Here is a 15043-nt window from a genome sequence, read left to right on the forward strand (position 1 = left end):
TGATTTGATTCCGTGATGCTGCCTCATCAATCGGTGTGTTTAAGAGGAGAGAAATTTTACTTGTGGTTCTTCTTTCTGTTAATTTTGTTGGTCTGGTCTCCTACTTACTGATTCAGTACCTTCAGAAGTGGGAAAAGTACAATTATTATTTATTGGTTGTGGCTCAGTGGGTAGCCCTCCCGCCTCCGAGTCAGAGGTCGTGGGTTCAAGTCCTGTTCTAGAGACTTGAGCACAAAATCTAGGCCGACACTCCCAGTGCAGTACTGAGGGAGTGCTGCAGTGTCGGAGGTGCCGTCTTTTGGATGAGACATTAAACCGCGACCTCGTCTGCCCTCTCAGGTGGACGTCGTTGAGACATGGATGAGGGGAAATGAAACAGTGTGAGATTGATGGGATTGAATAGCCACCCAATTAAAGGGAAGTGAGACAGTCAGTCAATACTGGTATAAATTATAGGGAATTCCTCGGAGCAAGGAAGTCGAAACATGTCAATTGACTGGTATTGTATCGATGCAAATTGGGGTCACTCAAGCCCGGGAGAAATATACATAAGAAGAAGGTAGTCCCGTTGACTGTTAAATTAGCCCTGACCTTGTTATTTGCAAAGACAATCAGAGCAATCAAGTAAAGGGGAAGTAAACAAGGACACATTAATCTGGGTAAAATCAAGTTTGATGGGAGGAATATCACACATAATTTAAGTAAACAAAGACACAGCGATCTTTGTAAGGAAATAGCCATTTCTAAGCCAGTTGTTTTTAAATAGTGTTTGAGTGGCGAACAGAGACACTCAGTCTATGTATATTAAATAGGTTTCAGTAGGTGTGTCCAAGTATAAGGAAAGGTAACATAAAAAGACCATGCTTTGCTCTTAGTTTATCATGCAATACTGAAGGCGATGTCTCTACTGTACCCAGAGACAGACTGGAATTAAAGAACACATATCTACATTTGATTGTACTCTGTTCAACTGCTCTCCACGTCGAATTTAATAAAGGAGTTTAAGCCAAAAGATGAACTCACTCCTTTGACAAACAATTATTTTCGGCACTTAAGAAGACTCTTGTACATGTATTCTTTAACATACATGAAAGATCCCACGGCACTATTTCGAAATAGAGCGGGAGAGTTCTCAGCCAATATTTATCCCTCAACCAACATCACTAAAACAGATTATCTGGTCATGATCACATTGCTGTTTGTGGGATCTTGCTGTGTGCAAATTGGCTGCTGTGTTTCCTACATTACAACAGTGACTACACTTCAAAAGTACTTCATTGGCTGTAAAGCACTCTGGGACCTCCTGAGGTTGTGAAAGGCGCTATATAAATGCAGGTTCTTTGTGTCTTATTTCTGACTATAGTTTTTTCTGCTATACCGAGCTTGGGATTGTGGGGGGGGTCTCCATTCTATTGAAACTACAATACGGAGCCCCTTTATTATTTGACAAAGTGTATAGTATGTAGCAAGTAACTTTGCTCAAAGGCAACACCATTCTATAGCTGGCAAGATTGGAACTTGTGCTCTTGAGAAGCCATGGGGAAAGGCCAAATATCATAGTACGGGGGGCTGGAAAGGGTTGAAAAGAGTAAGAGGCAAAAGAAATCTCGATGAGATGATGCCAACTCTTCGAGGTTAGTTCGGCAGCAGCACCAGTCCCGTCCTCTATCACCGAGGGGAACCCGAGCAGCGATAGTATAGGACCACTACCACCCAACCTCCTGACATATATTGACCTTCCTTCATCCTTTCTTGGCCGAGAACTCTCCCGCTCTATTTCGAAATAGTGCCGTGGAATCTTGGACCTCCCTACCTAACACCATCGTGGGAAAACCTTCACCACACGGACTGCAGCGGTTCAAGAAGGCGGCTCACCATCACCTTCTCAAGCGCAACTAGGGATGGGCGATAAATGCCGGCCTTGCCAGCTACATCTGAAAACAAATTAAACATCGGTTTTAAAAACTTGTAATTGTAGGAGGAAGCACTGAGGGAGGTGAGGAGTGCCACAGTTTTGAGGTCCTATTGAAGAAATACTTAGGAGGCAGGGAGATTTTGTGGTAACAAAATTACCCTTTTGACCAGGTATGTGACTAAAGTCACCTTCAGACTGACCGATGGAAATCCCGTCTTGTACAGTTTCCAACCCCAGTTTGTGCTTGGACTTCATTTAACTCAACGAGAACGCAGGGAAACAACACAAACCAAAGTCAAGGGTCTAGTGTAGACGCTTCATTCTTTTATCATAGAATCGTACAGCACAGAAGGAGTCCATTCGGCCCATCGTGCCTGTGCTGGCTCTTTGAAAGAGCTATCCAATTAGTCCCACTCCCCCTGCACATTTTTCCCCTTCAAGTATTTATCCAATTCCCTTTTGAAAATCACTATTGAATCTGCTTCCACCACCCTTTCAGGCAGTGCATTCCAGATCATAACAACTCACTGCGTAAAAAAAGTCTCCTCATCTTCCCTCTGGTTCTTTTGCCAATTACCTTAAATCTGTGACCTCTGGAAACAGTTTCTCCTTATTTATTCCATCAAAACCCCTCATAATTTTAAGTACCTCTATTAAATCTCCCCTTAACCTTCTCTGCTCTAAGGAGAACAATCCCAGTTTCTTCAGTCTCTCCACATAACGGAGGTCTTTCATTCCTTGGAACCTCATCCTTTTACTTTCCATTTTAAAAAAAACAATTTTACACCGTGGAGTCTTTTCCACATCAGATCCAGTGTTTACACTAGTTTTTTGCCAAGATGTGAATATAGTGGGGGGGGGGGGGGGGGGGGGGGGCGAATTAACAGATTCGATTTGTTCTTCAGTTGCGGTAAAAGCAGCATCTGCCTCAAGGCCTCATTTTACGCACCAACGTAAACGATAGCAAAATATCAGCTCCGTCGAGCTGCACAAAAAGGGGAATAAACAGTAAAAAGGGGGGAAGAAAACAACATATGATAGAAATCAGAAATAAAAGCAGAAAATGTTGAAAATACACCAGGTCCATCGGCATCTGAATCCATTAAAAGCAGGTTAGCAAAGTTCATTGGGTGTAAAGCACTTTGGGCCGTCCTGAGCTCATGAAGAGATTCTTCGGAGGAACGGACCTCTCTGAACGTGGTGGGGGGGGGGCCGTATCTGAAAAGCCCCCCCATATTTTCTCTCCTCAGGTCCCAACAGGTTCTGTGTTGGTACCGACAGGCCTGCTCTCCACAGCAGCGCAAATCCTCAGTGTGCAGTCTGCTCACTAATGTCATGACCACGAGATGTTGAACTCTTTAGCGAGGGGGAGGTGGAGATTATCGACAGTCAGAACCTGCAAGGAGACAGAGAAAACAATATATTCATTCAAAACGCACATCATTCAATTCAAACTCTCTTGACAAAAGGCAGCTTGACATATTCATAGTAGTGATCAATACAAGACCAGTCAATGTATAGGGTCTGGTATATGGGCACCAGAGAACATACAGGGTCTGGTATATGGGCACCAGTCAACGCACAGGGCCTGATATATGGGCATCAGTGTACATACAGGGTCTGGTATATGGGTACCAGTGTACATACAGGGCTTGGTATATGGGCACCAGTGTACATACAGGGCCTGGTATATGGGCACCAGTCAACGCACAGGGCCTGGTATATGGGCATCAGTGTACATACGGGGTCTGGTATATGGGCACCAGTGTACATACAGGTCTGGTATATGGGTAACAGTGTGCATATAGGGTCTGGTATATGGGCACCAGTGTACATACAGGGCCTGGTATATGAGTAAAATGTCCCAAGGCGCTTCACAGGAAGGTTATCAGACACGAACTGACACCAAGCCGCATAAGGAGATATTAGGACAGGTGACCAAAAGCTTGGTCAAAGAGATAGGTTTTAAGGAGTGTCTTTAAGGAGGAGAGAGAGAGGAGGAGAGGAGGAGAGATTTAGGGAGGGAATTCCAGAGTTTAGGGCCCAGATGGCGGCCAATGGTGGAGCGAAGGAAGTGGGGGACAGGCACAAGAGGCCAGAGTTGGAAGGACACAGAAATCTTGGAGGGTTGTAGGACTGCAGGAGGTTATAGAGATAGGGAGGTTACAGACATCGGAAGGTTACAGAGACATGGAGGTTACAGGGTAGGGAGGTTACAGAGATGGGAAGATTAGAGAAATGGGGAGGTTACAGAGATGGGGAGATTAGGGAGATGGGGAGATTAGGGAGAAGGGAGGTTGCAGAAATATGGAGGTTACAGAGATAGCTTTTGTGGAGACCTTTGAAGGACAAGTAAAAGAATGATTGCTGATGAAATACCGGTGTTTGTAGCATGTGTGGCCTCACCTGGTTTGACGAGAAGGAAAAGGGAACAGCGGTCTGATTTACGATGACCTTTGATGGCCAGAACTTGACCCCAAACACGCTCAGGGTGTCCACCTTGATGTAGGTAGCCTCTACGTTCACATGTAGCACACTGGAGATCAGTTGGTTCTACAGAGCGAACACACAGCATAGTAAGAGGCAGGATTCAATCTGAGGGCAGAGCATTCATCAGACGCTCAGGGTTGGCCTCAGGTCCATGTGACCCGAGCCAGTCAGTCAGGGGGTCACCGAGCGGATCCAGCGAAAGGGACGCCTACAGAATTGTATCGTTGCCTGGCAAAATGCAGGAGCCCCAAACCAAACCGGCAAGACATGGCACTGAGTGAGTGACTCTCATCTCATCTGTGTGCCTTTTAAAAGCTCTCTCCCAAAGGTGTTCACTCCTTGCTGGAGTATGGTGTAGGGTTGCCAACCCCTCCAGGATTGGCCTGGAGTCTCCAGGAATTGAAGACTAATCTCCAGGGCACTGCTGCAGGCAAAACACCCAGGAGAAAAATCATAGGGGAAATAAAAAATATTGTGTTTTTTTAAAATTCTCTTTGAACACTTTTGTTAATTAATTATAAAAATATTGGAGATGGGGAGAAAACAAGACTGTTTGACTGACAGTCAAGAATCAACCAATTGGGCAACGAAGAGTCTGTTCGCTTTCCGATTGGCCACGGGAAGGCGGGGCACAGCAGGATTGACGTGTCGGGCGACCAATGGTGGGGGGGGGCGGGGGCGGGGCGGTTGGAGACAGACGGTCATGTGATGAAACCTCCAGGATACGTCCAACCAGAGCTGGCAACCGCAGTACGGTTACACAGCCAAGCACGATCTAGTTCTCACCCAGTGCCCATGTGCGTAGATGTCCAATGGGGTTTTGGATGGTGGTCAGGAGTGGGGAGTGTGTCCTGCCAGGCTCCGATCCCGGGAAATTCCTGATCTGTTTGGCTTGGCTACTCACTGCCGAAACCCACTGAGTCACTAGGAGAGACAGCCCCCTCTCCTTTCCCTTAACCCTGTACGTGCTTTCAGTTTTTAAAAAATGTTATCTCTGCAACAACAGAGCAGCCCCTGGATAAATCCATTTACTCAACAGAAATTCCCTTTTAAGACACAATCTTAAAATTAGAGCCAGGCCATTCATGAGGGAAATCCGGAAGCACAAAGGGTAGTAGAAATTTGGAACTCACTACCCCGAAAGGCTGTGGGTGTCAAATGGAGCTTTCAAGACTGAGATTGATAGATTTTTGTTGGGTAAGGGTTTCAAGGGATAGGGAGCTAAGCAGTTAAATGGAGTTAAGGTACAGATCAGCCATGATCTAATTAAATGGCAGAACAGGCTCGAGGGGCTGAATGGCCTCCTCCTGTTCCTATGTTGCAATATCTTCAGTAGAGAAGGGAGAGGAATTTAGGGGAGGGTACCTGATTAAAATAGACCATCTGGGTATGAAATATCAACAGTTAACGTCCCACCAACAATCACTCAGCAACATGGGACCTTGAAGGAAACGATTTGGGTTAAGGATCGTACCTCGGCAGCGGCAAATTCAACGTACGTGTACTCGTTTCTCTCGTAAGTGTCCAGACTCTCCCCGTCGTCCCAAAAGAGGCAACCCTTCGCTGACGCATTCTGGGACAGAGCCACGAGCAGGTGAAGTGGGTTCCCACTGCTCACCCAAGTGGTCGTGGCAGGTTCCTGTTTAGAAAAAGAGACAAGACGTCAACCTGGAGATTGAGAGACTCTCGTCCTTGGCCTCCTACACTGATCCAATGGAGCTCAACGCAAGCTCGAGGAACAGCACCTCATCTTTCCACTGGGCACTTTACAGCCTTCCAGCCTCAACATTGAGTTTAACAACTTCAGATCTTAACCACGGCTCCCATTTTCTCTTGGACATGCTGTAACCATTTAGACCTCCTCTGGACCCATCTTCTGTTTCCACGTTTGCCCCATTATCACCTCCTTTTGCCTTGCAGCATCGTCCCTTTTGTCATTTAATTGTTCTTGCCCTCCGCCCTATCTTAGACCTTCCTCTTTTGCTCTGTCCCTGCTCCCCTGGCTCTGTACTTGCTTAAAAACGGTTAAATCTCGAACATCTTCCAGTTCTGATGAAAGGTCATCGACCTGAAACATTAACTCTGTTTCTCTCTCCCCAGACGATGCCTGACCTGCTGAGTGTTTCCAACTATTTCTGTTTTTATATCGATAGATTTTTGTTGGGTAAGGGTATCAAGGGATTTGGAGCTAAGGTGGGTAAATGGAGTTGAGGTACAGATCAGCCATGATCTGATTGTCCCCGAACCCCCTCCCCTTTCAAGATTTCTACCAGTTTTCTCCCTTCCCCACCCCAAAGCGCAGTTCATGGCGCTGGACGATTTGCAGTTCTCCATAGAAACATAGGAACAGGAATAGGCCCAGAGAGCTGAACAGCCTACTCCTGTTCCTCTGGAGACCTACAAACCGTCCAGTGCCATGAATCCAGAGTATCCCAGAGTACTAAAGGAAGTGGCCCTGGAAATAGTGGATGCATTGGTGATCATCTTCCAAAATTCTATAGACTCTGGAACAGTTCCTACAGATTGGAGGGTGGCAAATGTAACCCCACTATTTAAAAAAGGAGGGAGGGAAAAAACAGGGAATTACAGACCAATTAGCCTAACATCAATAGTGGGGAAAATGCTGGAGTCTATTATAAAAGATGAGATAACAGAACACTTGGAAGGCATTAACGGGATTGGACAAAGTCAGCATGGGTTTATGAAAGGGAAATCATGCTTAACAAATCTACTGGAGTTTTTTGAGGATGTAACTAGTAGAATGGATAGGGGAGAACCAGTGGATGTGGTGTACTTGGATTTTCAGAAGGCTTTTGATAAGGTCCCACACAAGAGGTTAGTGTGCAAAATTAAAGCACATGGGATTGGGGGGAATATACTGGCATGGATTGAAAATTGGTTGACAGACAGGAAACAGAGAGTAGGAATAAATGGGTCTTTTTCCGGGTGGCAGGCAGTGACTAGTGGGGTATCGCAGGGATCAGTGCTTGGGCCCCAGCTATTCACAACAAATATCAATGATTTGGATGAAGGAACTAAATGTAACATTTCCAAGTTTGCAGATGACACAAAGCTGGGGTGGAATGTGAGCTGTGAGGAGGATGCAAAGAGGCTCCAATGTGATTTAGACAAGTTGGGTGAGTGGGCAAGAACATGGCAGAAACAGTATAACGTGGATAAATGTGAGGTTATCCACTTTGTTGTAAAAACAGAAAGGCAGATTATTATCTGAATGGTGATAGATTGGAAAAAGAGGTGCATCGAGACCTGGGTGTCCTTGTACACCAGTCGCTGAAAGCGAGCATTCAGGTGAAGCAAGCAGTTAGGAAGGCGAATGATATGTTGGCGTTCATTGCAAGAGGATTTGAGTATAGGAGCAGGGATGTCTTACTGCAGTTGTATGGGGCCTTGGTGAGACCACATGTGGAGTATTGTGTGCAGTTTTGCTCTCCTTATCTGAGGAAGGATGTCCTTGCCATGGAGGGATTGCAATGAAGGTTTATCAGACTGATTCCTGGGATGGCAGGACTGACGTATGAGGAGAGATTGGGTCGACTAGGCCTATATTCACTAGAGTTTAGAAGAATGAGAAGTGATCTCATCGAAACATAAAATTCTAATAGGACTAGACAGACTAGATACAGGGAGGATGTTCCCGATGGCTGGGGAGTCCAGAACCAGGGGTCACAGTCTCAGGATACGGGGTATGCCATTTAGAAACCGAGATGAGGAGAAATTTCTTCACTCAGAGGGTGGTGAACCTGTGGAATTCTCTACCACAAAAGGCAGTGGAGACCAAGTCATTAGATGTATTCAAGAAGGCGATAGATATATTTCTTAATGCTAAAGGGATCAAGGGAAATGGGCAAAAAGCAGGAACAGGGTACTGAGTTAGACAATCAGCCATGATCATTTTGAATGGCGGAGCAGGCCCGAAGGGCCGAATGGCCTACTCTTGCTCCTATTTTCTATGTTTCTGTCCCCACCTTGGGGGGGTGGGGGGTGGGGAATAAAACACAGCAGGAAATCTAAATATGAAACAGAAAGCGCTGTGAAGAGTTGGAATGAGGTACCTGTGTAGGGATGATGGCCCCCTCTCGAAGATGCAGATTAATGGTGTCCAGAGGAGCGGGCAGTTTGATGTAGTCTCCGGTGCCTCTGAGGGGCGAGCCCTGTTAGAAAAGAGAACAAGTAACTGAGAAGGTGGTTCAGCCAGATGTCAACCCAGGGGCCCCAAGAGTAAGTTTGGACATTTTTGAACACGGGTGTAAGACAAAAGAGCCCATAATTCAGAGGGGAATGAACGATGGGGGGGAAACAAAGATTTCAGGCTGGTGAAATTAAGAAGACTGTCCCTGGAATGAGAGTCAGCCGAATAGCCACCTATTGTGTCAGCCGTGGCTCAGTGGGTCGCTCTCTCACCTCTGAGTCAGAAGGTTGTGGATTCGCAGTCCCCACTCCAGAGATTTGAGCACAAAATCCAGGCTGACACTTCAGTGCAGTACTGAGGGAAGTGCTGCAGTGTTGGGGGTGCCGTCTTTCAGATTAGACGTTAAATCAAGGCCCTGTCTGCCCTCTCAGGTGGTCATAAAAGATCTAATGGCCACTATTTTTGAAGAAGGCCAGCATGGTGCTATGGTATCTTTTACGTCCACCTGAGAGGGCAGAAGGGGCCCCAGTAAAGAATCCCCAGTTAAGTCGAATTAACCGATCTCAGCCACATTTGCAATTGAGCGATGAATCCGGCCTTAGCGTTCCCCAGGATTCCTGCTCATGATTCTCAGGGAGTGACCCTGATGGAACGTACATGCGGGTGGAGATGGGCCACGGTTATGATCAGGCTCAGCTGTTCTACCACCAATGATAATAGATCACCAGATACTCCACAGCCACAGATCCAAAGGTTCTACTCCACCAACCCACTGTCCATTCCAATACAGTCCCTGACTGACTGGGAACCCGCACTTACCGTGTAAAAGTCGTACCAAACCCCTTTGGGGAAATATCCGGTCACAGAATCCGCCCCTTGCTCTAACACTGGGGTAACAAGGAGGCTGCGTCCCCATAGGAACTGTCTGTCGACGGAGTACGTGTTTGTATCTTCAGGAAACCTGAATTTTTTTTTTAAAAGATGGACAATTTCAGAAAATCATTGGCCAAAAAATGGAGGGTTCTCCACAAGCAAATTCCACCCCTCCCCCCCCCCCCCCCGCCCACCGTTCTTGAAAGCACTGCCTCACGCTGGGAACTAAAGACAAACCCTTTGGGTATTTAACACAATTAGCCTGGTGTGAGGGTCAGTGTTCAGGGATGGTCAGGTAGATTTAGGAATGTTAGGGGATCCTATCCACTATCATTGGACAAACGAGCAGAACGTGCACTTAAAACCCCTCTACCTGAGAGACTAAGTCTGTGGCGTGTAATTCCTGCCACAGTGCCTTGTCTCTGAGGATGCTGGGAATGGGGCGATTGGACTAATGTCAGGGAACGAGCTCTGAGAAAGTAGCAACTTACTCAAACAGAACGGCTCTGGCGACCGTCTCCCCAAGGATGTGGGCGCGGTGGAAGAGCGTGTAGAGATATGGGAGCAAAGAGTAACGGGTAAGGAGGGCTCGTTTCATGGCCGCCTGGGCGGGTTCACTGAACGCGGTTGGGTCCTGAGCCTGGAGAAGCAGAGAAAAAAAATAATCAATGTTAGGAAATGCGAGACTATATTTATTAAAATTTCAAAAACGCCAGTCACCTTTTAGTCAAAAAATTGACAGATGGCAGGGGAGCAACGCAGAGCGACATCGAGTTCAAGGGCACGGGGTTGCTAATGGTTCTCTTGAGGTCTTGACCTCTGACCCATTGCATGGGGGAAGCCTGACATTATCCTGCAGTAGGTGGGGGGAGGGGTGGGGGGGGGGAGAGGATCGAAGAGCAAGATGTCATCCGCAACTCCACTCCTTCTCCTAACCATGCTCTCTGTTGGTCGCTATGTCCGATAAACACTCGAGTCGGTGTGGTGATGTAATGGCTGCTTTTACTCCAAGACCTCTGCAACATTCTCTATGGATATAACTTTGAATAGAAGAGGAGGCCCTGGAGTGTTATTGCTACCAGATGCCTGCACCCATCAGGGGGGGAGGCCCTCTAGAGAGTAAAGAAAACCCCTCCCCAAAATCAAACAGTGCTATAGTTTTACTGTCCCCTCCTGTGAGGGAGTGCCTGACCTCCAGGGAGAAAACTGTCTACAACGGCATCAATGAATCAGGAGCACACCGTATGGTGGGGGGGGGGGGGGGGGGAACAGCCCAGACCTGCACCCCATCACTCCATATGGCAGGGTTGCAGGGAGTGGCCCCCTCGAGTAAGACATCAGTTGGGATTGTGACCCTTCGAGCAAACAATGGGACAGAGTAACTGGAACAGAGTAACTAGGCTAACAATCCAGTGCAGTACTGAGGGAGTGCTGCACTGTCAGAGGTGCCGTCTTTTGGATGAGGCATTAAACCGAAGCGCAAAAGATCCCCGGGCACTTTCAAAGACGAGCAGGGAAGTTCTCCCCGGTGTCCTGGGCCAATATTTATCCCTCAACCAACATCACTAAAACAGATTATCTGGTCATTTATCTCATTGCTGTTTGTGGGATCTTGCTGTGTGCAAATTGGCTGCCGTGTTTCCTACATTACAACAGTGACTACACTTCAAAAGTATTTCATTGGCTGTAAAGCGCTTTGGGATGTCCTGAGGTTGTGAAAGGCGCTATATAAATACAAGTCTCTCTTTCCACAACGTTTCAACGTGAGTTTTTTTTAAAATATATAAAACGTATTTTGTCTACAACCCGCAATCTCCCGGCTACCTTCTCCTTTTCGACGTTGTGGTTCCGGGAGAACGGGTAGAAGGCACCGAGCTGCATCCATCGGACACACATTTCCTCCGTGGTACTCCCGCCAAATCCGCAAATATCCGCTCCCACAAGAGGAATTCCAAACATGTTGAAGTTCAGGATGCCTGAAGAACAGAGAAGGGTAGAGGTTCCGGCATGATGACATCGTGCCCCATCGCAACCTGCCTCACACACAAATACTCCCCACTAACACTGCTAAATCACTATCAACTGCACACAATGGTCCCTTAATTTAGGTGTCAGCCGTGGCTCAGTTGTAGCACTCTCGCCTCTGAGTCAGACGGTCGTGGGTTTAAGTCCCATTCCAGAGACTTGAGCACATAATCCAGGCTGACACTCCCAGTGCAGTGCTGAGGGAGTGCTGCACTGTCGGAGGTGCCGTCTTTCGGATGACACGTTAAAACGAGGCCATATCTGCCCTCTCAGGTGGACGTAAAAGATCCCATGGCATTGTTCAAAGAAGAGCAGCGATCTCCGGTGCAGTGATCTCCGGTGCAGTGATCTCCGGTGCAGTGATCTCCGGTGCAGCGATCTCCGGTGCAGTGATCTCCGGTGCAGCGATCTCCGGTGCAGTGATCTCCGGTGCAGTGATCTCCGGTGCAGCGATCTCCGGTGCAGTGATCTCCGGTGCAGTGATCCGATCTCCGGTGCAGCGATCTCCGGCGCGGCGAGCCGATCTCCGGTGCAGCGATCTCCGGCGCGGCGATCTCCGGTGCAGTGATCCGATCTCCGGTGCAGTGATCTCCGGTGCAGTGATCTCCGGTGCAGCGATCTCCGGTGCAGCGATCTCCGGTGCAGTGATCTCTGGTGCAGCGATCTCTGGTGCAGTGATCCGATCTCCGGTGCAGTGATCTCCGGTGCAGTGATCCGATCTCCGGTGCAGTGATCTCCGGTGCAGCGATCTCCGGTGCAGTGATCTCCGGTGCAGTGATCCGATCTCCGGTGCAGTGATCTCCGGTGCAGCGATCTCCGGTGCAGCGATCTCCGGTGCAGTGATCTCCGGTGCAGCGATCTCCGGTGCAGTGATCTCCGGTGCAGTGATCCGATCTCCGGTGCAGTGATCTCCGGTGCAGCGATCTCCGGTGCAGCGATCTCCGGTGCAGTGATCCGATCTCCAGTGCAGTGATCTCCGGCGTGGCGAGCCGATCTCCGGTGCAGTGATCTCCGGCGTGGCGAGCCGATCTCCGGTGCAGTGATCTCCGGTGCAGTGATCCGATCTCCGGTGCAGTGATCTCCGGTGCAGCGATCTCCGGTGCAGCGATCTCCGGTGCAGCGATCTCCGGTGCAGTGATCTCTGGTGCAGCGATCTCTGGTGCAGTGATCCGATCTCCGGTGCAGTGATCTCCGGTGCAGTGATCCGATCTCCGGTGCAGTGATCTCCGGTGCAGTGATCTCCGGTGCAGCGATCTCCGGTGCAGTGATCTCCGGTGCAGCGATCTCCGGTGCAGTGATCTCCGGTGCAGCGATCTCCGGTGCAGTGATCCGATCTCCGGTGCAGTGATCTCCGGTGCAGCGATCTCCGGTGCAGTGATCCGATCTCCGGTGCAGTGATCTCCGGTGCAGTGATCTCCGGTGCAGTGATCTCCGGTGCAGTGATCCGATCTCCGGTGCAGTGATCTCCGGTGCAGTGATCTCCGGTGCAGCGATCTCCGGTGCAGCGATCTCCGGTGCAGCGATCTCCGGTGCAGCGTACTCCGGCGCGGCGAGCCGATCCCCGGTGCAGTGATCTCCGGTGCAGTGATCTCCGGTGCAGCGATCTCCGGTGCAGTGATCTCCGGTGCAGTGATCTCCGGCGCGGCGAGCCGATCCCCGGTGCAGTGATCTCCGGCGCGGTGAGCCGAACCCCGGTGCAGTGATCTCCGGCGCGGCGAGCCGATCTCCGGTGCAGTGATCTCCGGCGTGGCGAGCCGATCTCCGGTGCAGTGATCTCCGGCGTGGCGAGCCGATCTCCGGTGCAGTGATCTCCGGTGCAGTGATCCGATCTCCGGTGCAGTGATCTCCGGTGCAGCGATCTCCGGTGCAGCGATCTCCGGTGCAGCGATCTCCGGTGCAGTGATCTCTGGTGCAGCGATCTCTGGTGCAGTGATCCGATCTCCGGTGCAGTGATCTCCGGTGCAGTGATCCGATCTCCGGTGCAGTGATCTCCGGTGCAGCGATCTCCGGTGCAGTGATCTCCGGTGCAGTGATCCGATCTCCGGTGCAGTGATCTCCGGTGCAGCGATCTCCGGTGCAGCGATCTCCGGTGCAGCGATCTCCGGTGCAGTGATCTCCGGTGCAGCGATCTCCGGTGCAGTGATCTCCGGTGCAGTGATCTCCGGTGCAGCGATCCGATCTCCGGTGCAGTGATCTCCGGTGCAGCGTACTCCGGCGCGGCGAGCCGATCCCCGGTGCAGTGATCTCCGGTGCAGCGATCTCCGGTGCAGCGATCCGATCTCCGGTGCAGTGATCTCCGGTGCAGTGATCTCCGGCGCGGCGAGCCGATCCCCGGTGCAGTGATCTCCGGCGCGGTGAGCCGAACCCCGGTGCAGTGATCTCCGGCGCGGCGAGCCGATCTCCGGTGCAGTGATCTCCGGCGTGGCGAGCCGATCTCCGGTGCAGTGATCTCCAGCGTGGCGAGCCGATCTCCGGTGCAGTGATCTCCGGTGCAGTGATCTCCGGCGCGGCGAGCCGATCTCCGGTGCAGTGATCTCCGGTGCAGTGATCTCCGGCGCGGCGAGCCGATCCCCGGTGCAGTGATCTCGGGCGCGGCGAGCCGATCTCCAGTGCAGTGATCTCCGGTGCAGTGATCTCCGGCGCGGCGAGCCGATCTCCGATGCAGTGATCTCCGGCGCGGCGAGCCGATCTCCGGTGCAGTGATCTCCGGCGCGGCGAGCCGATCCCCGGTGCAGTGATCTCCGGCGCGGCGAGCCGATCTCCGGTGCAGTGATCTCCGGCGCGGCGAGCCGATCTCCGGTGCAGTGATCTCCGGCGCGGCGAGCCGATCTCCGGTGCAGTGATCTCCGGCGCGGCGAGCCGATCTCCGGTGCAGTGATCTCCGGCGCGGCGAGCCGATCTCCGGTGCAGTGATCTCCGGCGCGGCGAGCCGATCCCCGGTGCAGTGATCTCCGGCGCGGCGAGCCGATCTCCGGTGCAGTGATCTCCGGCGCGGCGAGCCGATCTCCGGTGCAGTGATCTCCGGCGCGGCGAGCCGATCTCCGGTGCAGTGATCTCCGGCGCGGCGAGCCGATCTCCGGTGCAGTGATCTCCGGCGCGGCGAGCCGATCTCCGGTGCAGTGATCTCCGGCGCGGCGAGCCGATCTCCGGTGCAGTGATCTCCGGCGCGGCGAGCCGATCTCCGGTGCAGTGATCTCCGGCGCGGCGAGCCGATCTCCGGTGCAGTGATCTCCGGCGCGGCGAGCCGATCTCCGGTGCAGTGATCTCCGGCGCGGCGAGCCGATCTCCGGTGCAGTGACGTGACGTTTCCATTTCCCACAGAGACCATCCTCACACCTTCCCAATTAGAAGCAGTTTTGTGCTGTGACTTCGTGAAGTAGGAACTAGATCACAGAGGACACTTGCAGCTGGCGGAAGAGGAGCCTTTTACCTTGGGCTGGATTTGGACCTCGGTTCCAGAGATGAAATAACATTGTTTTAGGCACTGGACCAGCCAGCCTCCAACACATGTTTAGTTTTTTAACTAAACCTGTATAAAATGATATTAACATTGTTCTGACTGAATTCTTGCAGAAATAGCAGAAGTATCT

The 15043-nt window shown here is 50.8% G+C and overlaps 1 protein-coding gene across 3 annotated transcripts in view; it reads right to left on the minus strand.

Annotated features, from left to right (window-relative positions):
- Nucleotides 1-132: 132 nt before the first annotated feature.
- Nucleotides 133-15043, minus strand: part of gaa2 (alpha glucosidase 2) — a 48557-nt gene continuing 33646 nt past the window's right edge. For all 3 annotated transcript variants that reach the window (XM_068002935.1, XM_068002937.1, XM_068002938.1), the window contains 7 exons: nucleotides 11253-11404; nucleotides 9920-10068; nucleotides 9375-9516; nucleotides 8479-8577; nucleotides 5880-6044; nucleotides 4322-4468; nucleotides 133-3311 (listed from right to left, as the gene is read on the minus strand). In XM_068002935.1, the coding sequence (XP_067859036.1) occupies nucleotides 3249-3311; nucleotides 4322-4468; nucleotides 5880-6044; nucleotides 8479-8577; nucleotides 9375-9516; nucleotides 9920-10068; nucleotides 11253-11404 (917 nt within the window). In that variant the 3' untranslated portion in view covers nucleotides 133-3248. The remainder of the gene's footprint in view (nucleotides 3312-4321; nucleotides 4469-5879; nucleotides 6045-8478; nucleotides 8578-9374; nucleotides 9517-9919; nucleotides 10069-11252; nucleotides 11405-15043) is intronic.

The sequence above is a fragment of the Heptranchias perlo genome, chromosome 22 (assembly GCF_035084215.1).
Source record: "Heptranchias perlo isolate sHepPer1 chromosome 22, sHepPer1.hap1, whole genome shotgun sequence".
Lineage (NCBI taxonomy): Eukaryota > Metazoa > Chordata > Chondrichthyes > Hexanchiformes > Hexanchidae > Heptranchias > Heptranchias perlo.